This window comes from Pleurodeles waltl, chromosome 10 (genome assembly GCF_031143425.1).
Source record: "Pleurodeles waltl isolate 20211129_DDA chromosome 10, aPleWal1.hap1.20221129, whole genome shotgun sequence".
Classification (NCBI taxonomy): Eukaryota; Metazoa; Chordata; class Amphibia; order Caudata; family Salamandridae; genus Pleurodeles; species Pleurodeles waltl.
In genome coordinates, this window is record NC_090449.1 from 508,246,764 (window position 1) to 508,274,280 (window position 27,517).

Consider the following 27,517-nt stretch of genomic DNA (forward strand, 5'->3'; position numbering starts at 1 on the left):
AAATGCTATTATTTGGTTGTATCAGAAAGAAGATACATTGTTATTATCTAGGCAAAAATACATGGTTTCAGATAAAAACAGCATTTGATTTCACATTGTGGCTACACAAAGCGGAGCTTTGCTAGAAGAAAATAGGCAGTGATTGGAATTTGAATGTCCAGTTTTCCTAAGTAGAATGTTGAGTGAACAAGAAGCAATGATTATGTTAATATATTAATTGAAATTATCATTTGACTAATAAGTGCATAACGTGTTCCACTAAAATATTTACATTACAATATGTGCAGTTCAGTTTCTACTTCACCCATCTGACAGCATCTACCAAGTTTTTGTGTCTGGGACTGGAAAACAATGGAATCGGTCTCAAGTAGCTGAGCTGACGTTGGTGGCTTAGGTTGATAAGCAGGAAAACTGCGTCTGTTCAACAAAGCAACATACAGCCTTTTTAAACAAAGGTCATCACCATCAGCCTGGTGACCAAAGCGGATCAGTTTACCGTTAGCCTATAACTTGACTGCACCCCAACCATCTGTGACTCCGTAAGATCATTAGGCATCACTCTATACTCAAATCTATCCATGCAAGCCCACATACAAGCTGCTACCAGAAGCTCCAATCTGTATCTGCACTTTCTAAGAAAACTAAAACCCTTCTTACCACTTGAAGACCTCAAAACGGTGGTTCAATCCCTAGTGCTTGTAAGACTAGACCATGGGAATGCCACACTCATAGGCCTACTCAAAACCAGCTTAGCCCCAATGAAAGCGACAATTAATGCAGCAGCAAGACTTCCTACAGGCACCTGTCATTTTGAACGAATCCCCCCATCGCTCAGAGCCCTCAACTGGCTCCAAGTGGCATGCTTGACTCACAAAGCCTTACACAATTCTGGTCCCAAATACTTGACCAATCGAATCAAGCTTTCAGTGATTAATGCTGTCTCCTTAACTTTACAAAAAACAAAGGTAAGCCCAATGCGGTAAGCAGGAAAAAGGGCAATGCTAATGTCAAAGAAACAATGGTTCACTGTAGACCTGTTTTTATCAATAACGTTTCTTATTTGGGCAATGCAGAATTCAGCCCAAAGCGAAGCACATTTTTATAAACAGTTTAGATCAAAACACATTTCAATGAACCAACCAAAACGGAGAATACTTCCTACATTTATTTCCACAGAAAGAAGCTTTCAGTAATCAGGGTGGTGACATAATGAATTTAATGAGTTAATTAGGGCAACAACAGAGCATTACCAGTGATAAATCACCAGTAGGACGTCATTAGTGCAGAGGACTGGCACTATAAACGTGGCTAAATCGGGAGGAGATCATGTTTTCTGGGCTTTTGTCATTTGTTCACTTTTTTCTGCCCCGTGTGATCACTATTTGAACATTTCATAACTGAGTATGAAAAAGCTTTCTCTTTTAGCATTGCCCCCTTTCCTGTTTAGCGCACTGGCCTTACCTTTGTTTTTGTTCAAAGTTAAAGAGACTGCATCAATCACAAATGCATATCGTTTTAGGGTGGATTTTGCATCCCCTGAATATGAACTGTGTTAAAAAAAAATTGTGAAGTGAACTGTTGTTTATTTGCCATCCTTAATTATGAACACAAGACTAGCCTTGGGCTTCACCCGGAACCATCCTGAGACAGTGGAAACTTTATGTGATGAATGCATGATCAGTAATGCATTATACGGCACGTTTTATAGCATAGTGGCGGGGTTTCACAGCATTCCGAATATTGTACCTTTGTATTGTGTAGTAGGATCTGAAAAGTCCTGGATTCAAAATCTCATCTAGATGTCAACAGTGAGCCACATCTGCTTGCTAGCTGCTCTCAGTTGCCCATAAGTAGTATTTTGGAGGAAATCCCTTGTGTCTACAAACCTCCTCATATTGGTGCATGTAGTGGCATTATTCCCTTTGTTTTCTCTCAGATGTTAAAAAGACAGAGGTACCAACAGTGACAAGTATTTATGTAAATCACAAACAAACGACATACACATATTAGTATGGAGAGCCTTGGAAATAATAGGTCTTGTGCTGCAGCAGCCGATTTAGTACCTGAATTAAAGGATCATCTGGAAAAGTATATCCTATTTGTATTTATGATTCAAGTGTCCTTACATCTTTAAGCACTGCCTGCTTGGCTGCCTGTATTGTATTGTATTGTTAAGCTGTAGAGTATTTCGTGCATACACTTAGTGGCATTTTACAAAGCAGCTCCTTTTGGGTCCATTTGACCTACTTTGTTTCCTCCTTATCGTTTTCTTTAGGATAAATATGTCCTGCATCTGTACTCTGTCAACGGCAAGCATCTCTCTTCTGTTCCCTTGGACGAGCAGGTGACCGACATGTGCATCACACAAGAGTATGTGGTCCTTGGCACTATGCAGTGTTCTCTCCACATCAGAGACCTTCAGAGGTAAAGTGCTATTTCCTGAAAAAATAATAGCGATTGAGAGGTATGGATAACATTTTTGGGGTGGGCAAGGCAAAATTACCAAATAATATATCTTGGTTTTGTCTTGAGTTCACTATTGGGTCCATTTACTGCTCCATGCACCTCTTTTTGCTGTGATTCCTGTAGATTGAAATAACTATGATATAACCGTATCTGCAAAAAGCAACTACCTCAGTAAGGTTACATAGCAAATCCTACCTCCCAGGCCAGTTTGGAAAGCCTTAACTTTGCCCTTTTCCTGTTTATATGGCATTCTTGCTAAATAAAATGTTACTTACAAGAAAATTTGTTACTTTGGCTGGCCCTCATGTTTTGACTAGAATCCATTCCATACAATAGGAAGTGACATCAGAAGAGGGAAATAAGTGCATTGTGCGTGCTAGTAATCTTCTTGGTCTGGTCCGGTGTCTAGAGGAATGGCTAAAAACCTAGGCCTAACGTTCAACAAACAACTTACTATAAATCATGTGGCTGCCACCTGTACCCAAATAGTGCACATATTGCACAAAATGTTCCTTCAAGTTCCTACAGGTTCATGTAAAACTATGGTTGTAGAGCTTATAGTATCAAGACTTGATTATAGAAACTTCATATCTCAGAATCCCTCAGTGCACCCTTCAGCATCTCCAGGTTGTCGAACGCTGCAGCCTGCATGATAATTGACATCCCTAGAAGATCCTCAGTTAGAACCCATCTCAAGGCATTACACTGGCTCCCAGTGCAGAATCACATCACACTTTTTTCGCATATAAAGCTGTATACAGTATAGGTCCTGCTTCAATAAAAAGAAAATTCACAAGCTACATTCTCACTTATGTCCGCTCTGCATCCCTTCATCAGCTTACGATTCCCAGGATCAGGTTTTCGAGACAAAGATGCAAATCTTTCTTGGTTCTTGCTGCTAAACTCTGGCACTCTTTACCTCTTCACACAGAGCTAGTAGAATACTGTACATTTAGGCAAAAAAACTTAAATCCCAGCTATTCCAATTGCCATAACTTTCTTGCCCGCTTCAGTTTTGAGTCTACTTAGCACCAGGTTGCCCTATGGATAAAATCCCTTAATAAATATAATTTCATTCAAATCCATTAGAGCAGTAATGATGAAAAGTACAGGGCTGTGTTTTCTTTTTCTTTACAGTAGCACGTTTACTCACTTAGTAATCATATCCCTCAATGCAGATTTCTAGACACTGCAGTTTTACCCTTGCACAGTTGCATATATTGTTGACAATAATAACTCTATATACATGAATGAATGGAAAATCATGATGTACGCTCACTACACTCCTGTCACCGCTATTATTGCTCCTACTAATAATGCTACTACCTATGATGGTATTACTATTCGGACTACTACTTTTTCATTCATTTATTTTTTCACTAATCCTGTTTTTTTTATTTATATGCAGTCTCCTTACGCCTGTTCCTCTTTTTCTAGCCTAGCTAGTATCACACCATGATGGGAATCTGTTATATTTGATTCAAAAAGTTTGTCTTTCCTTCCTATTTCTTGTACATGTCATGTATACAGGAAGTGCTATCCAGTGTACAATTCATTTTGTGATCATCATTGTACATATTTCTTGGAATTAAAGACACAGCTCATCTCTTCAAGCAGGTGAAGAGCTTGAGCTCCTCCTCCGAGGAGACTTCAAGTACCAGCACTAAAACTACTGGAGGTGAACTATTACTAGTTATAATTCTACTGCTACTGTTGGCTGTGGATACTTCTAGTGGTAGTACTACACACATTATTACAACTGATGGTATCACTGCTAGTTCTATGATTGCTAACATTGGTACCACTTTTGGGAATCAAGCTGTACTAGAGATTATACTACTTTTACTATTGTTAGAACTGCCCGTAGTACTAGTATTACAATTTGCCATAGTGTTACTTGGTGTGGTACTAATAATAGCACAATCAGTACTGTCAGTAAGAGACGTTGCAGTAGTAGTGGTAAAAGTACTGATAATGAATTAGCTGTAATGATCCTAATTTCAGAAGATCTTTACAGTACTACTAGTAATATGAAGACCTATAATATCACTGATAGATTTTATAGCAGATTTTAGGAGTAGTATGAGTTGGAATATTTAGTGTAGTAGCAGCAGCGATTGCAGTAGTAGCATGAATGTATCAGTAGTATTAATATAAGCAATACTACTAGTTGCAGTAAGAGTCATACCAGTGTGCTGGTAGGATTGAAGATATGATGTGTAGTAGCAGTATCAGTAATAGCAGGTCCTGCAGTGGTAGGGCTAGTAGTACTGACATCAATACTCTTAGTACTATAAGCAGTAACTGTGGTCCAAATAGTAATAACAGTATTCATCATACCAATAGTACTATAGCTGTAGCAGTACCCGAAAGGTGGCTAGTATTAAAGTGTTGATGCCAAACCTAGCCTTAAAACAGGTTTTAAAAAATTGGGCTTCTAGTTTAGGGTTTGTCATTTTGGAACTCTAACCTAATGGCAAGCCAAATACCCCTTTACAGTGCATTGGGCCAGGTCTGGAAAGGACAAAGATTAACATAGAGGAATGTCATCCCCTTACATCAAAGTGGACAGGAATTTAGCTCTTATGACTACATGGATGAGAGTTGACGAGGGGTTGAGGTAGTGTAAAGGTTTCTAATGGCACATACCAAGATGGCGGTGTAGGAAGCTGACTCTTTAGATAGTGGACCAAAACGAGGTACGCTGCGTAAAGAGCCCAGGCAAACCCTTTTTGGTTTACAGAGGGGCGAATTGCAATAATAAATGCTTTCTTTTGTGGTAGTGTGGGTGAGCAGTTTAGGCATAAGCATTTGTTATACTCACAGAGGCAATAAATGAGACCCACACTCAAGAATAAATTCTAGACCCCTAGGGGGCCACAGTCCAAAATACTACCAATGGTTCCTTGTTGCCTGCCCTGGAGTGCCGAGATGCTTGTCGGGCTGGTAGCTTTGCGCGCTATGCCGGTAGAGAGGAGGGGTGCGTCAAAGGTCCTTGTGGTTGTCTGTCTTGCTGGGTGAGGGTGGCTTGGACTCCCACAGGCTTGATTTAGTGCAGAGGTTCCGGTACCCCGGGATTTTGTGCTGTGCGGCTCCAGTTGGTCCTGGTGTCTACACACTTGGTGGGTCGACAGGTCTGACACTTTCGGGCACAGGTACCTCTTCCTGGGTGGCTTTGGCATCAGGTTGGCCAGGGAGCTGCAAGACGATGGACCGGACTCTGCTACTTTGGTGCCTACGGACTACAGGGGAGTAGCTCCTCTACTCCAAGGGAGATTGCAGGCCATTTGCGAAGGCCTGGCAGTCTACTGAGGTACTTGGCCGATGCTCAGCTGCAGGACGAGTTACTTTGTTGTGATTGTCGAGAATGGTGCAGGGTGGTAGGATTGGGCACCAAAAGTCCACAGCAAGTCTTCTGTTCTTGCTTCTTTGTCCTCTTCTTCTGAATCTGCCAAATCTGAGTTCCTGGCATTAGGGGTGCCACCTAGGTACTCAGTTTAGGGGCACTAAGTGGAGTTACTTGTAGAAGCCAATAGGATGCCTACCTTTAGGGTGACTACACCCTATATATTTCCATTTCCTGTGGGGAGTGGGCATAACCCTGACCCAATGAGCCTAATTCCACCAAAAACCAGGATGGTGGAATTTTTAACTGTTGTGTTCACATCAGGTAGCTCACCTCAGTGTTGGAACTAGTCTGATAAGGAACAAGCCTACTGACTAGCTAATTGTCCAACCTGTTCTAGTGTCAAATGGGCCCAGGGCAGGGGTGGCATCTCCACTGACTGAGGAAGCCAGGGTCGCATAACAAAGGTGGCAGAGGCCTTTGAAGCCTCCTGCCTTGATACGCTGATAACTAGCCATCCTTCTTGGAGGAGGAGGTGACACCTCCACCGAGAGCAGGCTTTGTTTTGAAGGGAAGCATTTTACTAACCTAACTCGTGACTGGGGTCTGCAGTATGTAAACTAATTAATATGGTTGCAAGAATAAAAAAATTCCTAGCTATTGTAACAAAGTTTCAATTCTATTCAGGACCCGGAGGCGAGGATTAGGCTTCACTTTATTCAATTTATTCAGCCAGCAGACATGAATTTTAACAGACATAAAACATTCCAACTACATTTCCCATGAGACACTGGGAAAGGAATATAACAAACAGTTCATCCAATCATGGCTTTGAATACCCCCATAATATTCCCTGGAGACGCTCTTTCCTCCTCTTTCTTCCTGCAAACACAGCTGATCCATCAGAGGGTCATACTTGTTTAGTGGAATCCTTCCCTGATAAGACAAAGAACAGTGTAAGGTACTAGGGGCCAGATGTAGCAAAGGGTTTTTCCCATTCTGTGTCAATGAGAAAATGTGTTCGTACATATGGCCGTAGGTAACATACCCTCCTTAAAGCATAAAATAATTACTACGGTAGGAAGTTATTAAATTAACATCTTAAAGGGGGGCGTGGCTTCGGCGTCAAGATGGCGGTCGCACTCTGAGAGTGCTCCGGACCCCTCCGTCATCCGCCTAAGGAAGCCGTTGATTCCCTTCCCAGTGGAGCCTTTCTGATTACTTCTGTGGATCCCCTGGTCATCGGGGACTCCAACGAACTGCGGAGAGGCAGGAGGCAGTGCTCGAGCGCTTGTTGCGGCCCGATCTGGACTACGGAACAAGATGGCGGCAGGAGACGGGGCCACCCAACGTAACTTGGACTGTGGCGCCGGCCTCTGATCTCGGACGCGCCGAGCTGTGAGGGCCGCAAGAGGACTGGGGGGAAACTAGTGCCGAGGCCTGAAAGGCGAGTCCCCGTGCGGGCCACGAGAGGCGGCGCAGGCGGCAGCCAAGAGCGAGAGCCCAGGTGGCCTCGGGTGACTCCTTGTGCTCCTGGACAGGCCGGCCAGGTGCTGAGTGCCGGGGTGGCTGACCCCCGGGCGGGGGGCTGACCTGGAGCCGCCCCGGGAGAGGAGGGCCCTCTTGGGCTGAATTGCGAGGTTGCGGTGTGAGCCGCCCCCACCGCGGCTGCACAACACAGAAACTGACGACCTGGTGAGCACGGCCGCGGGGGCCGTCTGAGGAGGACCGAGACCCTGAGACATGCAGGGCCCAAGGCCGCTACTGTCTTAAATAAAGTAAATAGTGGATTGCTTGGGAGCCGGGAGGTCCTCCACCCCCCTCCCCCTTCTTACCTGCCATCGAGTGGAGCTGCGGCTGGACTGCCGGGGGTGAGCTGTCTCACGGACCCCCCCCCTTGGAGCCGAGGGTGCGGTTGGTTCCCCAGGGCCCCTGTGAGTACGAAGGCACTGTGACGGCTGGCGCAGCGGGGGACAGTGGGTTGATCGACTGGGGGCTCAGGCCGCCTGTTTTTTAAACCCCTCCTCCCCCCGAGGAACAGTCAATTGGAGGGGCCCCCCGTCACCGGGGTCGCCTAACGGAGTTGGACTGGGACACCGGTCGGGATCCGGACGTGATGGGGTGAACGGCCCCCGCACCGGGGGACCGCGGGGAACCTCTTCGCCTGCCCGGGGGCGTGGACTGATAGAGCTGGGAGCGGGTCCGCGGCTGCTGGGCCCCACACACAAATTTGAGTTTTCGCGAGTCCTTTGGTGGTAGCCGGACTGGTTCGGGACCCCCCTCCCCTGGAAAACTCCCCCTTCTGAGACCCCAAGAGCACGGGGGCATGGGGTAATTGGGGCCCGACGGAGGTCATCCCATGATACAGCTTAGGCCCGGCTTGGCCCCCGGAGGCGTGATGGGGAAGGACAGAACGAACAAACAACCACCGGCCTCTCAACAGAAGATCGACCAGTTCACCACACCGTCTGGCCCTCGAGGTGACGGAGATGCCACATCCGGGTCCCCGGCACTGGACGGAGTAAGTGCCATCCTCCAAGCAATTCAGTCATCGCAGTCAGCTGTGGAGACCAAGATTGGAGAGGTGCTCGAAGATGTGGGACTCATTAGACAGGATCTCAAGAACGCAGTGGGATGAATTACTGAGATGGAGGGTCGTGTCTCCCAGACCGAAGACGATCTAGCCGACCTCAGAACCAAAGTGACCCAATTGCAAACCCAAACCAGTGAACTGCACCGTCGCACTGAAGACGCAGAAAATCGCTCGAGACGCAACAATCTGCGCCTCATAGGATTTCCGGAGGGGGCAGAGGAAGATAGGGCCCCTGAATTCCTGGAAAGCTGGATCAGGACCTGGATGCCAGATCAAACCCTTTCATCCTGGTTTGCAATCGAATGTGCCCATAGGGCCCTTGCCCCGCGCCCTCCTCCGGGTGGCCCAAAAAGACCGATGACTGCACGCTTCCTCAACTTTAGAGACCGGGACAACATCCTTAAAGAAGCCAGGCGCTCCGACGACCTTCACTGGGATAATCACAAGATTTTAATATTCCCAGACTACACTCGCGAAGTCCAGACCCGACGCTGGTCATATAAGCAAGTCAAACAAAAACTCAGAGCGATGCAACTCTCATACATGCTCCTTTTTTCCTGCGCGATTAAAAGTCCTTATGGCCGGAAAGGCATACTTTTTCGAATCCCCAGAGGAGGCATGGGACTGGCTCACTGAGGGGGGCACTGTGTCCCGGAAGGGGGCTCCGGGCCCGATGCGGGGCCCACCTGGGGGTGGGCCCTCCTCCCAGAGAGGACTTCGGAGGGGCCGGAGATGCACAAGATCTCAGCCGGGGAGGCGAGGAGGTCGTGGCGATCCTACGAGCAAGGAGGTGGATCGGGACTCCGGCTCCCGGGTGGAGGAGATCCCCGCCGGGGCCCAACGCAGGTGGTGGATGGCGACTGCCTGAGCCAATCTCCGGTGCTTGGCTGACGGGGGTCACGTGGCCTGTTCCGTGATGCGCGGAGACTGATTGGTGCTGCCCAAAGCCCTACCCGCGGCCCACTATCTCGTTTACTGCTCATCACGTTTGGCATTGGCTTCCGTCCATTGATTGCAGATGATCCGACTGAAAGGAGGGGTCCACCACTCTACTCCAACAACAGTCCTTCTGGTTATGTTGTTTTGGTTGGGTAGATGGGCGACAGATGCTTCCGGGGTAGAAGTATGGGGTGGGGGGTGGTTGGGAGGTGAGAAGTAATACGGGGTTAAGTAGTAATGTTTTAGTAAGCTTCCTTTACTGTTTTAGCATTTCATTCCAATGTTTGAAGCGGTCATCCCTACACCCACTGACGGATACTCGACAATTTAAGACATCCACACAAGCCACGCGTGGCCCTCATTGACACAGGTCCTCTCATGGAACGTGAATGGCCTCCTGGACAAGATCAAGAGGTCCGCATTATTTAGTACTATCCGAAGATACACCCCCTCAGTGGTCCTACTGCAGGAGACTCCCCTCCTTGGGTCTAAGTTTCCCATGCTCGCACGAGGAGGATATGACAAGGTCTACCACTCGGGTTTCTCAAGAGGCTCCAGGGGGGTGGCCATCCTACTCCACCGTTCACTGCCCATGGTAATTACAACTACGCAGTCCGACCCACAGGGCAGGTTCGTAGCGGTCTCGGGATCGCTCCACGGATTACCACTCAACCTTGTGTGTGCATACGCTCCTCCGACCGGGCTTGATACCTTCTTACTCTCACTCCGCCAGACGGTGGCAGGACTTCCCCAGGGAACCACACTGATTGGAGGGGACTTTAACGCCGCTCTAGATCCCAGACTGGATTTTTCGGGTGGTGTCACTGCCGGCCGATGCAGCCGGGCATCAATCCTCAGTGGTTGGGCTGAGAGTCTCGGCCTCTGTGAGGTATGGAGGACCTGGCGCCCTAGGACGCGCCAGTACACACACACACACGTCAGCTGCTCACCAGACGCATGCCAGAATCGATCTTGTGTCTATGCCCGCTTTAGACATTGTTAACGTCACAGAGGTAGAAATATTAGCACTTGGAGTCTCGGACCATGCACCAATACAAATCCTTTTGGGTGGTGCGGATCCCACCAGACGCCCGGTGTGGCGGCTGAACGTGTGGTACCTGCAAGATAATGACTACACTCTTTAAGTTAGAGATCACCTCGCTCAATACTTAGAACAGAACCTGGGATAGGTTTGGTCTCCGGGTATAGGTTGGGTCGCATGCAAAGCTAATCTTAGAGGACGAGCCAAACATCTCCTTCGCATATGCGAATGTGCTCGTAACTCACGAGTATCGGAACATGAGGCGAAGGCGTTATGCCTTGAACGCCATCAGGTGACCTCCGCGTCTACCTCTAGCCTGAGACAGCTTACCATGGTTAGAGATGAGCTCAAACACCTTGTGTTGGAATCCGCTAAACATATTTGGAGGGCGTCGGCTGCCCGAGTGTATGGCTGGGGGGACAAAAACTGGAAACTCTTACACTGGCTGGCCACCCGACCATTGGCCAATAGAGTTGTTTCTGAAATCATGAATGATTCGGGATCTCTTTCCCGGACACCCAGGAAAATCGCACTAAGTTTTCCTCCTACTATGCACGACTATATGCGGAACACCCCTGGCCACTTGTGGAAAGGGAATTCCCCCCCCCCCCTCAATGATATAACCCTCCCTACAATCTCGCAGGCAACAAAGGAAAGCCTGGACGAGGCTATCAGCCTCGTAGCAGTTACCTAAGCGATTGCGAGCCTGGAATCGGGCAAGACCCCAGGACCGGATGGTTTCCCTGCAGAGTTATACAGCAGATGCGGCGATAGCCTGAGCCCCCACCTGCTTAGTATGTACGAGGAAGCAAAGAGAAAGGGCTGTTTCCCCCCTGGGATCGACCGAGCCACAATTGTGGTAATCCCAAAGACCCAACCCCCGTCGCGACAATGCTCGCCGTACCGGCCCATTTCTGTCCTGAATACCGAGATCAAAATGCTGTCCTCAATTCTTGCCACCAGGCTGAGGGATGTGCTCCCCTCGTTAGTACACCCCGACCAATGCGGCTTCATGCCCACCCGTAGCCCTAGGCACTGCATTAGATGTTTGCATTCGGCCCTGGCACAACGCGGGGCCCTGTCCCAATCCCCTCTAGCTCTACTCCTGCTTAACTTTGAAAAAGGTTTTGATACGGGGGACTGGTCCTACCTCGACCGCGTCCTGCAAAGGAACGGACTTGGACCTAAATTCCGAGGCCTGGTGGGACTACTCTACTCCAACCCGACTGAGCAGGTACAAGTGAACGGAGTGGTTTCCGACCTGTTCCCTATCGGTCGTGGCACTCGTCAGGGATGCCCTTTATCCCCATTACTCTTTGCATTAGCAATAGAACCCCTGGCGAAACTGCTGCGAGAGGACCCCCTGATCGAAGGCTGGTCCTGGCCCGCTGGTCCAGAGGAACGTGTGGCACTGTACGCAGACGACGTCCTCTTGTACATCTCTAATCCGGCCAAAAGTGGTCCTCGCATTCTGCATATCCTAGACTTCTTCTCAGAAGCTTCGGGGCTGACACTAAACCCCAAACCCCAACAAATCTGTGCTGGTCCCCCTGCACTGCTCCAGGGACTGTGTGGAATGGCAACATAATATCCCTATTAGGAGGAATAGTTTCAAATACCTGGGAGTGTATATTACTCTGCTTCCAGAACTAACATGGGAACTTAATATTACACCACTTACTAGAAGGATTAGGGACGACCTCCAACGCTGGAGGACCCTTCCCCTCAATCTGCTTGGTAGAATAGCGCTCTACAAAATGATGATCCTTCCCAGGCTACTCTATCTATTGCAGAACTTTCCACATCCGGTCCCCAGGAAGTGGTTCAGGGAGATAGACTCGGTGGCGCACCAGTTCCTATGGAGCGGTACCCATCCTAGACTGGCGCTTAATACCTGCCAGAGAGACGTTTATGACGAAGGGCTGGGAATGTCCAATATCTAATACTATCATCTTGCTATGCACCTGCTCGTAATCATTGACTGGATGGGGGTGGTTGGACGGACCCGGCATTCCGTTTGGAACTCCAAATGTTGGGCTACTCTCGGATCTTTGATGCCCTATATGGCGGTCGGATCTCTCAGGACGTCCCAGACGTAACTAAAGTGGTCTTATTGGGTTGGCGTGCAGCCCAGAGAGTGTCCGGATGGTGGGGTCGTCTCACTGGGCAGACCCCGCTATGGCACGGGAAATATCTAGAGGAGGTTGCAAACCTGGAGGGATTCCAGAGGTGGGACAATATAGGAATCTCCACGCTGGGAGATGTCTGGGGGGGGTCGCATATGCGGTCCTCCGAGGAACTCCAGGGACTCTTTTCACTAAACAAGTCGCAATTCCACAAGTATCTCCAACTTCGTCACGCTTTGCTAGTATACACTAGAGTAGGAGACATTATACCCGAGTACAGTCCTATGGAGGCAAAGGTACTGATGGGGAGTCTGGGCAGAGGCGGAGTCTCCCAGATCTATCGCTCTCTGATCGCTAACACCGCCTGCTCCCTCGATGAACTGCACTGGTGGTGGGAGGAATGGGTGGGTCCCATGGAAGAGGAGGACTGGAGAGAGGCACTGATGGCCCCCAGGACCTTGACAATGGCTACTCGATTTCGATTACTTCAGACCCTCTACATTCACACTGCATACCTTACACCCGCAAAATTACATAGAGCGGGCCTCCGCTCCACAGCTGACTGCCCCCGATGTTCGAATCCGAACGCTGACTTTTTCCACATGGTATGGGCATGCCCAATCATCACGACCTACTGGAGGGCGGTCATGCGGGAGGTCTCTGGGGTCCTGCAGGAGGACATAGAGGTGGCTCCGTTACCACTGCTGTTGGGGGTCCTGGGAGATGTTGGACTGAGAAGAGCTGACCGAACTTTCCTGGGAGTGGTGTGCCTGGTGGCCAAGAGAGATATAATGGTTGACTGGAAGGCCGGGGCCGCTCCGACTTTGGCCAAATGGAGACAAGGTGTGGACTGGTGTGCACAGCGTGAGAAACTTGTATATGAGGCTAGGGGGTGCCCAAATAAACACAGTAGGGTGTGGGGGAGGTGGAAGGCCACGTCATGTGCTTGGCCCACTCGGGGGGACGCAGCTTAATGAGTAGGGCCTTGTTGGGGATAGACAATGGGAATTCTTCACTCCCCTCCCTCTTTCCCCTGTCCTGAGGTGTTGAATTTACAATGTTACCTAATGATTTTTTGTACATACAATGTCTATAGAGTCCTGTCAGGAACTAAGGGACCGACCGTCGCTAGGTGCCCGTTGGTACCAAGTTACATGTACTATTATTTAATTTTTTCAGCAAAATCAATAAAAATGTCTTTATCAAAAAAAATGTTACATCTTAAAGAACAACATTTAAACATGTCAATATTGCCATTTTGCAGATTCAACAACAAATGCCGTCTTCTAGAATGCATTACATTGGGTGGGTACAGTACATAAGAGTAACAGTGTGGGGTTAATCCTCGCATCTGAGTCCTTAATAGAATTGAAACTTTCTGTTACAATAGCTAGGACATTTTTCATTCTATGCCAGACCCTGGAGGCAAGGATTAGACTAGTTTAAAGCTTGTCTACCACCAGAGTTGCCAGATTCAATGCTGGTTTAAAATAAAATTGTTTAAAAGAATAATCTGAGGACCAGTCTGCTACATTAAGAATATCTTCCAACCTAGCTCCTAAAGAAAAAGGTCTGGAGGCTATGGCCTCCTATAAAGGAATGAGTTCCAAAGTTGGAGGTGTCAATTTACGCTCCCTGCATGGTTTATCTGACCCACCTCACAATGGTAGGGGAAGATAAAGGTTTGTGAGGCATAATGAGAGCAATGAGTAACTGGCTTACCCCTGGAGGAGGCGATTTCCTCCGTCATTGACTCATATGCCTGGATAGTCCTAACTACACATAATTTTGGGACATCCGGAAAAGCAGGATATGACACTACCCTTGAATTACATTTTGTTCTCCTAGTAATATTGAACGTCACTCCTTCCAGAGTAAATACTCTACCTGTTAAGTCCAGGGCTCTCACATTTGAAGCTCTGCAGCAAGATATCAGGCATAATAAAGTCGCTAGTTACACCAACAGCTGTTTCCTAGACAAATACTTGTTGGAGGGCCATAACTTCAACAGGCGAAGGACTGAATTAACATACCACAACTTCGAGTAACGGGCTGAGGTGGACATGACATTCTAATGTCCCTCAGAAGCTTACGAACTAGAGGATGTTCTCCAATAGGATGTCCATCTACTGGCATATGGCCTGAAAAAATGGCTAATCTGAATTTGTTCATAGTTCTATAGGCCAAGCCTTCTGAGGCTAGGGATGCCAAGAAATTCAAGATGCAGACCATGTCTGCCCACACAGGACTCAACTGCCGTTGACTACAGTAACCAAACCATCTTGACCAGGTGGAGGGGTATCTTTTAATTGTGTTATTCACCCATGCTCTGGAGAGCATCGCAGCAGCTTTTTGAGAACGTCCTGGGACTTCCAACGTTCCTTGTAATCCACCACATCATGAGACAGAGCACCAGGTGAAGCTGATTCCCTTGGGGATCCCTGAGGAGATCTGTAAACAGGGGTAGAAGGATTGGAAAATCCCAAGAAAGTTCCATCAGAAATGGAATCCAGACTTGAGACCTCCAAACCGGGGTAATCCCCACTAAGTCCATCTGCTGACGACATACATGGGTGGATAGTAGCAAGATCATCTCAAAGGGGGGAAAGGCATAACCCTTCTCTTTGCTCCAATCTTGGAGAAAGGCATCAGTCGCTACTGCATTGGGATCCAAACGCCAGCTAATTGGTGATCCAGGTGACGCAGAGAGATCATGGTTTGGCGAGGGTTTTTTTGAGCTTGTGCTTGATCTTGGAGAGCTTTTGAGAAGGAAGGCTCAGGATAGCTCTGAGTCTATCATGAGCCCCAGAAACTGTGTGATCTGTCCTGGAATTAAAGAATATTTCTGTTCAGTGATCACAAAACCCAGAGATTACAAAAGGTTCTGTAAGTGGAGGTATAGACGACCCAGACATTGATTGAAGATAAGAATGCCATCAAGGTAGACTGTCAGTCTGACATCCCGAGTGCTCTACTACTGGTTTCATCACTTTGGTAAAACGCCATGGAGTGGAGGACAGGCTGAAAGGAAGTGAGACAAATTTGAATATCTGTGACCTCCATTGAAATTGTAGGAACTGCTTGTGAAGGGGGGAAAATGGCCATCGTCAGATGGGCATCTTTGAGGTCCAGGCAGACCATACAATCATTTAGCAGCAACAAGTCCCTGAGAAGGTTAATGCCTTCCATCTTGGATTGGTGATAAATCAACCACTCTCTGAGGTTGATGACTGGGCGTTGGTTCCCATCCCTTTTTTCCATTAGGAACTGATTTCTAAGAAAACAGTGGGGATGTAGCGAGGTCAGAATGATTGCTCACTTCTCCAAAAGTTTCCGATCTTGACATCTATTATCCCGCCTGAGCAGAGGAAAAACATATGGATTTTGGCCAAAGAGTTTGGGTTGAAGAACTGTAAAACTCTAGCCCCTGATCATTAAAGGACCCAAGAATCTGAGGTGAGCAGTTGCCATTTGTGAAAGAATTCCCACAATCTGCCCCCATTGTGAAGACCCTCTGAGATCTGAACACTTGATTTGGGGATTACTGAATGAGTTGTTGCTTCACCCTCGTGCCCCTTTCTTTCTGGGGTAAGATCTGGTGCGATAGAAGTACCTGAATTTGGACAGTTCCAGCCACTGTCTGCGGGTGAGAGACTGAGCCCTTGGCGGAGGTTTGGTGAAAAGCGGTAGAGCTCCCCCTACCACAGCCAGCTCTGTGAAAAACACAAGGGTGAAAATGCGCTTGATATAGGTTTGGGCTTTGTCTAGTGAATTGAACGTATTCAAGAATTTGCCCAGTTTCTCAATCAATCAATCAGAGCATTTGCAAAGCGCACTACTCACCCCTGAGGGTCTCAAGGCGCTGATGGGAGGGGGGCTGCTACTGCTCGAACAGCCATATCTTGAGGTGTCTCCTGAAGCTAAATAGGTCCTCTGTCTGTTCCAGGTGGATGGGAAGAGTGTTCCACGTCTTGGCAGTGAGGTGGTAGAACGATCTGCCACCAGTGACCGTTCTGTGGATGCGTGGGACAGTGGCGAGGGCAAGGTTGGCGGATCAAAGCTGTCAGGTCAGGGTGTAGAAGGAGAGCCGTCTGTTGAGGTATTCTGGTCCAGTGTTGTGCAGTGCCTTGTGAGAGTGGGTGAGGAGTTTGAACGTGATTCTCTTGTTGACGGGGAGCCAGTGTAGGTCTCAGGTGGGCTGTGATGTGGCAGTGGCGGGGGATGTCCAGGATGAGGTGTGCGGCGGCATTCTGTATGCGTTGCAGTCTTTTCTGGAGCTTGGCCATGGCTCCTGCGTAGAGGGCATTGCCGTAGTCCAGTTTGCTGCTTACGAGGGCTTGGGTGACCATCCTTCTGGTTTTAGTGGGGATCCATTTGTAGATCTTACGAAGCATGCGGAGGGTGTTGAAGCAGGAGGAAGAGATGGCGTTGACTTGCTGGGTCATTGATAGTGATGAGTCCAGGATGAATCCCAGGTTGCGTGCGTGGTGGGTGGGTGTCGGTGCGGTTCCCAGTTTGGCAGGCCACCATGTGTCGTCCAATGCGGAGGGGGTGGATCCGAGGATGAGGACCTCAGTTCTGTCGGAATTCAGTTTCAGGCAGCTGTTCTTCATCTATTCGGTGATGGCCTTCATTCCTTTGTGAAGGTTAGTTTTGGCAATGGCAGGTTCCAGCTCTCCGGGAAGGTGGCGGTCTCGAAGGAACTGTTGATGATCTTCCGGAGTTGGGGTGTGATGACGGAGCTTGCTTTGTTGAAGATTTGGTGAGGGCAGGGGTCGGATGATGAGCCGGAGTGGATGGTGTTCATGATTTCATGTTGACGTGGGTCCAGGAGAGCAGGAGGCTGGTGGGCGTGAGTCTGTGGTTGACGGGGGGGGGGTCTGAGTATTGAAGCTGTCATGGATGTCTGCGATATTGCAGTGGAAGAAGGTGGGTAGGGAGTCACAGAAGTCTTGCGATGGGGGGGATGTCGTTGATGTTGGAGCCGGGGTTGGAGAGCTCCTTCACAATGTTGAAGAGCTCCTTGTAGCTGTGTGCGTTGTTGTTGATGCGTTCTTGCTGAATGATAGGACCTCCAAAGAGACCACCCTCTGCCATGGGTCCTGCCTCTGATGTGGAAAGTTCCCCCAATTTGGGGTCTATTTTTATTAAGAGACCTCAGTCGCTCTGCGGAAATTGCACAGTTTGCATTTCCCAGAAATATTTAAGCTCTTTCAGCCCTGCCTGGCAAGGCATCCAGGGATATAAGACAGCCAGATGACTTGGCATCCTCAGCCATGTCTAGAATCTTGGACAAAGTGCCTACTACGTCCAGACATTTGTCCTGGCATGAGCAACAAGAGTGATCTATTCCTTTCTTAGGTTCGCATACAAACTTCATCCAAAAATTTAATCAGGGTCAATTCTAGGCGTAAGGGCCACTTTGCCCTCCATAGCAGGCCTAGGGCGTATTCCACTCTTAAGTGACTCCTGACCTCCTTGTCTAAAGGTTAATGCAGGTAACTGGCAATGTATGTGGGCACCTTAGGAGTCGGGTAACATTCTGAGGAGCATGGATGTAGAAGGTCCTCTGGGTCCAACATGTCTGAGGCTGTATCCTGAGGATTCAGTTGCACACCTGAGTCGCTGTTAGTGGACGTAGGGTTTGGGAAAGGACGGCAGTGTCTACTTGGTTCCCCATCCCTGTTGGAAGCATTGGGGGAATCATCCCCATCTTCCAGGTCTTTGGGGGGGGGGGGGGAGGAGGTGATTGAGGACCCTCCTCTAGAGGCAGCAACTTGGGGTTCAGCTGGGGAAGGTTGTGAGTTCATAAAAGCCTTTTTAAGGCTCTCAAAAGTGTCCTGATCAACTCCCTGGTCCTCTGGGTGCTTGCGCTTATTCTCCTGATCAGATGTTGAGGGCTGCCCCTGAGGTAAGTGGGTCATAGTCCCAGAGGTGTCTTCCCCCAGGTCGAGGGTTTTTTGGCATTGAGCCTGCAGCTGTAGTATTTTCTTCTCTAGGTGCGCCACGACTTGGGACACAGCTTTAAAAATAGAAATGCCCATAATGTGACAGAAGTTATCGCCAATAGGGAGGTAAGTGATATTCTATTCCTCCGTGCGCTCCCCCCAGATCCTCCATATTTCACGAGGGGCCTCTAAAGTAAATAGGTGATACACCTACTTAAGGTAAAACTAAATCACTGTTAAAGTGTAGCCCTAATACAATGCAGGGTGTAGGGGAATTGCTTGTTTGGTAGGACAAACCTTTATTTTAGGAAGCTGTCTCTGCAGAGAACTTTCAGGGCCAATAGAGGCAGAAGGGTGGCATTCTTGGGAGATAGCTGGGACCTTAATAATAATCGCCTGGGACGTGACCTGGTGTAAAGTCTCACACAAGGCTGATCTTACCCACCGCACGGGTGTCTGTCTCCAGGTAGCTATAAATAAACAACAAACAGCCCCGAGTCGTGCGACGTGACTGGAAGCGCTTCGTCAGCCAAAGGAGAACAGTGAAATGACACTCCGGCTGCCCAGGGGTAGGACGCGCATAGTGCGTTTGTTAATGCACGGGTCCCCTAGCAGTCGGGGAACCACATTGCGCCCAGAACCTTAGAACAATATAAAATGGCCGCATGGAGCGAGAAACGTTCATGGGAACTGTAGTTGGAATGTTTTATGTTTATTAAAGTGAAGCCTAATCCTCGCCTCCGGGTCCTGACCTAGAATTCATCCCTATTTCAAACAGTGGGAGGAATCAATTTTGTCTGATACTCTAGAACCGTTCCCCAACTTGATCCTTGCCCATATATTGCAGTGCAGACTTGTGTTGGCCAGCAGAAGAGCTTATGGTATACTACAATATGTCAACTACTGCTGTAGTCTGCCTCGGTCTACCCTCTACTGCATCAAAAGCTTTGAAGTCCTTAAAGCAGGCTTACAACAATGACATCTCCTAATGTAGCTAAAGGGCTCTGATTCTTCTGAGAGGATACTGGTATACCTTTTTTCCTTGTTTTCAAGTAAGGTTATCAAGCAGTAGTTATTAGGACCTCCTCGGCAACCTTCTTGAACAGAAAGTAATGAATAGATCCTCCCCATGAGGTGGGAACTGTGGTGCTGGTAACACTGCTGTAGAGATAACAAAGAGTTAACTATTTGGCACATTATGTAAGATCACTTTTACATAGTACAGTGGGGCACCAGTAGACTTGAGATGGTCAATTTGTTATGAAATCCTTAATCAGTTGGGTAGTTCCACCAGTTACTTATGCATTATGAAACCATATTGATACCCTTGCTGTAATGTTATGGGCTCAGTGTCCAGCTCAGCTGTGAAATTAAGTTGAGGAATATTATTAACTCATTCTCCCAGAACAGTGTTATAAAAAGTTTGGGTTGCTGTTGATCAGTCCCCTGTGAAGTGACAAAAGCCCAAAACCCAGGAAGATCACTTACCTTACAAATATATATGGGCTAGAGCAGTGGTTCCCAACCTTTTGTCTTCTGTGGACCCCCACTTTATCATTATTGGAACTCAGGGACCCCCACTGAATCATTATTGGAACTGGGGACCCCCCACTGATTCATTACTGAAAGCTGGGGACCTAATCTAGTAATAATATTTAATTTTCTAAGCAGTCACGGACCCCCTGAGGAGGCTTCATGGACCCCCAGGGGTCCCCGGACCACAGGTTGGGAACCACTGGGCTAGAGTACCCCTGCTGCACATTATAAAAATATTGCAGGTCACCCAGGAGTTCCCTGAGCATATAGAGGAATGAGGCTGAAGGCAGTGCTCCTTTCTACATCATGTAACATCAAGGTGACATATAATATCCTTATAACAGTTGGCAGAGGATATGTTATTCCTTATAATACATGGTCACACCATCACTCTTCCCACAACTGTCTTGAGGTTGTGCTCCTTCATATGAAAGTGATGGTAGTTTTGGAGTCATGAAGAATAAAAACAGATCTGTAGTATAAAATTAAACTCACCAAAAAGCAGTTACTTTGATTCAAAAAGATACTATCAGAGTTTTTATGTAAATCTTCGGAATGAATCGCAACATGCCCGAAAGATTATTTCTGTCTTGTAATGAATTATGTGCAAAAATAAACAGTGAAAAAAATCTTCTTTCTGCTGATTGTTGTTCATTTTTATAAAAGAGATCACAAAAACAATAAAAGCCAGTTCTCCATTTCGTTGTTTAAACCGCAGCTTCACGAAAACCATAAATCCCCGTACAACCAGTAGTTTATCATAAAATGATAGGGCCCCCTGAAGAATGTGATGAGAGGAGCCATCAGTGGCGGCTGACGAGTATTAATAGTGGTGGGGCGGGCAAAATACGGGTTGTTATATGATCAAATAAAATAAAAATGGCACTTACCTTAGTAGCATGCCACACAACGTCCACCACGTCTCTCTGGGGGGCATTTTTTTTTTTTAGCAGGACAGCACTCCTCAGTTCTCACAGAGGAGCGGCTGCTGGGCCCCATATCTCACAAATATGCATTGGTCTTAGCTGAAATGGGTTCCCTTCAGGGGTTTGGCCCCCTAAATATTTGGGGGCCACCCTTTGCCGCAGGGGTATGTATGGGTCATGCCACTGCCCACCCACTTTTGAATTTCCGAATCACAAGTACAACAATATTACTAGACTAACTACAATTACAGTTGGCATCCAAGACAATATTAGTTGTTAATAAATGAAATGTCACTGGCTTCCCAGGAATTCTACTCCACGGAGCTGTGAGATTAATTTGCATTAAGTGATAGGATTCCTTCTAACAAATTAGCACTATGCAACCTCAAGAGTCAAATGTTCAGGTAAGAGCTGATATAGGGAGCGCAGCGGTTTTTACCTGAACATATGCCCCCGGGGTTGCATTGTTCTTATTTGTTAGAAGGAAACTTATCACTGAATGCAAATTAATCTCACAGCTCTAGCTCTGTGGGGCAGTTTCCCTATGAAACAAGCACTTTCTTGCTGCAAAAGTGTTGTCTGATTTAATAAATATTAATCCACACCAATATTTTCACAACATGTGGAAGACTATGGGAAGCCGTTCATGTCAAAATTACAGCTCCCTATATAGGACAGCTCCTGGAATGCATAGCCTGTTGCAAAAAGAGTATGACATACAACAGAATGAATGTACTATGTGTCAAAATAAATATGATACCTGGCAGAGTGAATCTGACTTGAACCAAAACAAATATGAAACCAGGCAAAGTGAATACGCTACTTAGTGATTTTTATGAATAACTCACACTCAGAATTGAATAAGAGATATACTGAAATATATATCAATCATACTGAAATAAATATGGCCCTCACTGTAAACAATAAAGCAATCACTGAAACACATACAATAATTGTAAAAAAAGAATGCAACATTTCTTGAAATGACTGACATATGCCAAGAGGAATATGACACACATTGGAATGAATATGACAGCTTGAAATGAATATAAGGTACTGAAATGGAAATGCATTATTCTGAAAGGAATATAATGTGCAATGAACATTACATTTATAAAAAAATGAATATGATTTGCATTGAAAGTGATATGACACACATTGACATGATTATGATATGTGTTGCAATTTTTATGAGTCATGTTAAAATCAATATCATGCGTAAATATGAATGAGACATCTATTTGAAAGGAATATGGCACATGCTAAGATGAATATGACATGAAATTAATATGAGCCCTTTTGAAATTAATCCAACATGCCTTATACTGAATATGACCAATGCTGACTTTAAAATGAAACTTGTCAAAATGAATGTTATGCTTTGAAATCAATATGATACATATCGACATGAGAATTGCATATATTGAAATGAATTTGACCTATGTTGAAATGGATATGACCCATGTTAAAATTATAATGTCAGGTGTTAAGATGAATATGACATCCAGTAACACGAATATACCATTCATTTAAAGCAATATGACACATGTTAAGATTGATATGAACCATTTCCAAATGAATGACATCTGATGAAGTTGATATGACCCATGTCAAAATTAATATGACATTCATTAAAATTAATATGACACTTATTAAAATGGATATAAAACTATATGAGATAAATATAGCATGCTTTAAAATGAATAAAGCACATATCGGAATGAACACAAGCCATGTGTAAATTAAAATGCTCACTGTTTAAATATGGCTTGCCTTGAATCGATGTTGATTTCCTTTAAAATTAACAATGCATATTGAAATTAATATTACATATTCTGAAAGGATATGATATGAACACAAGTTAATTAACAAAAATAAATATATGTTTTCGACTACGTGCTACATTTCGTTTTTGCCGGCTTTCGGACCCTGAGCACTTTACCACTGCTGACCAGTGTTAAAGTGCAAGTGCTCTCTGTCTAAATTGACCTGATGATTGGTTTATCCATGATTGGCATATTTGTTTTACCAGTAAGTCCCTAGTATAGTGCAACATGTGTGCCCAGGACCTGTAAATCAAATGCTACTATTGGGCATGCAGCACTGATTGTGCCACCCACATGAGCAGCCCTGTAAACATGTTTCAGACCTGCTACTGCAGTGTCTGTGTGCAGTTTTAAACTGCCATTTCAACCTGCAAGTGCACCCACTTGCCAGGCTCAAACCTTCCCTTTTACTACATGTAAGGTACTGAACTGGGGGAAACCAATCGGAACAATGAAGTCCTCACTCCAAAGGATGATTTCCTTAAAGTTTAATCCAGTGAATCTTCTCAAGTAAATAGGAACTCCAATCTTCTCTTAAGCCTCGCAAAATGCCTCCAACTGTCCAGCAGAGAATGTGATCCTCACATTCCGGACAGTGGAACAGTCAGCAGACCAAATGGGAGAGATGGGAGATACCATATACAACATACAATAATAGATAAGCGAAATACACAAAACATAATAATAATAAATACAAATATGAAACCTGAAGTTACCTATTTTACAATACTACAGGTACCCCTAAGGCAGGGTGCAGTGTATTTAAAAGGTAGGACATATACAGGGGAGTTTTACATGTCCTGATAATGAAATACTGCTGTAGGAATGTACCATCTTCGTTGCACTAGCAAAGGTGCCCCACATAGTTCAGGGCTGTTTCCTGGGACTTTGTGAGTGCGGGGACTCCATTACACATGTGCACTACATATAGGTCAATACCTATATGTAGCTTCAAAATGGTAAATCCGAATACGACCATGTAACATGTCTAAGATCATGGAATTGTTCCCCATTCCAAATCTGGTATTAGGGAGCCAATTCCATGCAACCTGGAGCCTCCAGCATGGAACCCAGTACTGCCAAAGCAGCTCTCTGAGGCTTGCACTACAGCTACAGCTGCTGCCACCTCACACATAGGGTTCTGCCCTCCTGGGGTCTGAGCAGCTCAGTCCCAGGAAGGCAGAACAAAGCATTTCCTCGGAGAGCAGGTTGTTACACCCTCTCCCTTTGGAAATAGATGTTACAGGCTGGGGAGGGGTCGCCTCCCCCAGCCTCTGGAAATACTTTGAAGGGCACAGGCGGTGCCCTCCTTGCATAAACCAGTCTACACCGGTTCAGGGACCCCTTGTCCCTAGCTCTGGCGCGAAACTGGAAAAAGGAAAGGGGAATGACCACTCCCCTGTCCATCACCACCCAAGGTGTGGTGCCCTGAGCTCCTCCAGTGTGTCCCAGACTTCATCCATCTTGCTTTGCAAGGTGTGGGGGCACTCTGGAGGGCTCTGAGTAGCCGGTGCCAGCAGGTGACGTCAGAGACCCCGCCTGAGCGGTCCTTACCTGATAAGGTAGCCAATCCCCCTCTCAGGGCTATTTAGTGTCTCTCATGTGGGTTCTCTTTAGATTCTGCTTGCAAGTTTCCTTCAGGAATCCTCTGCAATTACTACTTCATCCGCTGACCTCAGATCAACCGCAGCCTGATCCAGGAACCGCTGTAACAGCAACAAAGTATCCACAAGGGATACTTTTCTTCTGCTACTTCAGCTCCAGCCAGCAACTGCAACAGTTTCCACGGTGTGCACACTCTGGGGACTCCCTGTCTTCATCCTGCACCAGAAGGACCAAAGAAATCTCCCGTGGGATGACAGAGTCACTCCCCTGCTCACGCAGGCACCTTCCAAGACGACGACCGTTACCCTTGGACTCCTCTCACAGCAACGAGCGTGCTCCTAAGGACACAGAGGGTGGACACCATTGACATAGGCTGTCCTGTGGTCCTGCTGACACAATTTGGAGGAGGTAGGACCTTACCTTCCCTGGGAGCGACGGTATCCCTGTGTACTGCGTATTCTTCATCTCCTGAGGCCTCTGCACAATTTGCAAAATTCCTTCGTGCACAGCATGGCCCAGGTCCCCAGCACTCCATCCTGTGACGCTCAACTTGCTCAGTTGTTCTCTTGGTAGGTTAGAAACATATGTTTAAAGGAGTGTTTTGTGGTACAGGTACATACCACGAAACCTACTCTGAAGTGACATGAGTCTGCCTTTGGTAGGCCACATGTCCACATATGCACAGGGAAGATACTTTCCGTGCCCACCATGCCAGCCCTTTCATTGTCACTCAAGTGTGAGGGTGAAGTCTGTACTATGATAGTTGCCTGTAGGGACTGTATGCATTGAGTCAGTGTTGCAGAGTGTAAATGTGTTTGTCCAGTCAGGCCTAACGAGTTTACCCTTCAGAAACCACATTGCTGTGTGGTGTTTCATTGTGGCTCACATCACAGTGCATGTTGCTGGAGCATCAAATACCTGATGTCATTAGGCTTGCTTAGTCATTGTAGGTCTTGAGCAGGGTAGTGGGTTAGTCTGGAGATTAATCCAAAAGTGTGTACTCATGTCCCTGTACTTATTGGCATGTGCTTCACACTTGTGGTGTGTTGACAAATTCCCCATTTTATGCTTGGTGTTTCTGACGAGTGTGACACAACCATTTGAGCAAAAACTTGTGTTTGTAATTGCTTGATTTGTCTCTTGCATCCATATAGGGAAACACCCTTCAAAAGAAGGAGATTTGGAGAGCCATCGCCCAGGAGGTGCAGACCCTGGGTGTCCATAGCCGGCAAAGTGCCCACTGTTGCAAGAGGTGGAAGGATCTGAGGTGCTGGACCAGAAGATCTCAGAGATAAATATAGGGCTGTCCTCCCAATGTGGGCAGGCACACCTCAAAGCATGACCCCCCTAGGGCCCACATTCTGGCAGTAGCATACCCAGACCTTGATGGGCATTTGCAGGGAACACAGCAGCCACAATTAGTACAGGACATATTACTGCCTTTCACACAGCCAAGTTAATGTGTTAGGTTCTGACATCTACTACTGATGACTGGGGGTGGACCATGTGTGACACACAAGATGAATAATTGTTTGTGTAAATAAGTAATTTGGTGCATATTGATGTGCCTTGCCTAGTAGCCCAGGGACCTAGGACACAACTGAGTACAATCCACAAATCAATTGCTCTCCAGGGACAACACATTGCTTTGTACAGTGATCAATCAAGGAAGGGTTGTTGTTGTAGTGGGTCTAAATTCTACGCAACAGACCACTACTCCTCAGTGTTACAGTCCAAAGAAAAAGAAGTGATGGATCACTGTCCTCAGCCATGTGTCTGGTCTAGTGAGTAAATTGACATCTGTTCCCAGGAGGCCACTTGTTTTCAGTGTGTGATGAGTGCTGGTGCCTCACTACTCTCTGACATGTGAAGGTGGCATTGCACATGTGACAGAGCATACATTGTTCTTTGGGTGCAGCTACAGATTAAAACTTTCCCTTGGTAAGTGGGTAATGCCCATTGACACGATTTATGGCCCATCACTGTTGCCAAAATTCTTTGTGCTGACATGTTAGCATGTGTCCCATTCTCTTTGAACAAAATGTGTACACTGCTGTTTCATGCTTCGTCTACCTGTGTTCACAGGAATATTTCTGTATTCCCTCACATATAGTTGCATGCCAACCTGTCTTTGGACTTAGACATATGCAATGAGGCTACATTTTATGTGGTGCCACAGACAGGAGTGTGTCACCATTGATTTTTGGCTCACACATACACTCACCCATCATTGCATGTCATTTAGCATGTACAACTTCAGTAGCAATGAGAGATATGACATGTAGGACTAGAGTTTTTACACACAATGTCCATTTCCATGCCATTGATGTGGTATCAAGTGGCAAAGTGCACTGCACATGTGAAATGGGAAAGATGTGTTGCCTGACTGTTGGCACACATCACGGAGTGACTTGCAGTTTTGTTGGAATCACATGTGGGTGGGTAGAACCATTCATCCACGGACATCTGTGTTTGCAGGCCCAAAATGGAGACAGTGATGTAGCTTCCCATTGGGGCAACATGTCCAGGGCCTTCTACAAGTTCTTGTAAATCCCTGGGCAATATACAAAGAACTAATGGCTTCTACTGATGCAATCAGAGTTTGTCTATGTAAGGGGTGCCATATAGTAGTGGTGATTTTCCGGGGGCTAGCTGTTTCATTGTGTTATGTATTTTAGCATCATATCTCCCTGTCAATTTGCACATTTTGACTACAGTGTACATTTCCATGCCAAATATGTAGTATATCTGAGCAACATTAGTACTACCTCCATGACTCAATTAGGACAATTTACACATGATGAAGTGTGCATTGTTGACATGTTTCCAGTGTGACGTGAGCATTTCCATGTCACCTTCTTCAGGATACTGTACTGCTGTCAGCAACATGGCAGGATTTGGAGCATCATTTCTTATTGTTGTGTTATTGCGTATGTGACAAATAGATGTCTGCATGACCTTGCGTGGGATCTGTTGGAATGAACTTGGCATTGGCCTACTATTGTATGACAACAGGTAATAGGTATGTTCCATGAGGCAAAGCATTGAAGGTGATATGGTGTTCTACTTGTTCAATGGTTATTATGATTGCACAACTTCACCCATGCAATTGGAGATCTGAGACCTGATTTTCCTGTGGGCAACTGTTGACAGTTCATATGACA

The 27,517-nt window shown here is 46.6% G+C and overlaps 1 protein-coding gene across 6 annotated transcripts in view; it reads left to right on the plus strand.

Moving 5' to 3' along the window:
• The window catches only part of NBEAL2 (neurobeachin like 2), a 646,515-nt gene that overhangs the window by 583,196 nt on the left and 35,802 nt on the right, over nucleotides 1–27,517 (plus strand). For all 6 annotated transcript variants that reach the window (XM_069210922.1, XM_069210925.1, XM_069210923.1 and 3 more), the window contains one exon: nucleotides 2,276–2,424. In XM_069210922.1, coding sequence (XP_069067023.1) covers nucleotides 2,276–2,424 — 149 coding nt within the window. The remainder of the gene's footprint in view (nucleotides 1–2,275; nucleotides 2,425–27,517) is intronic.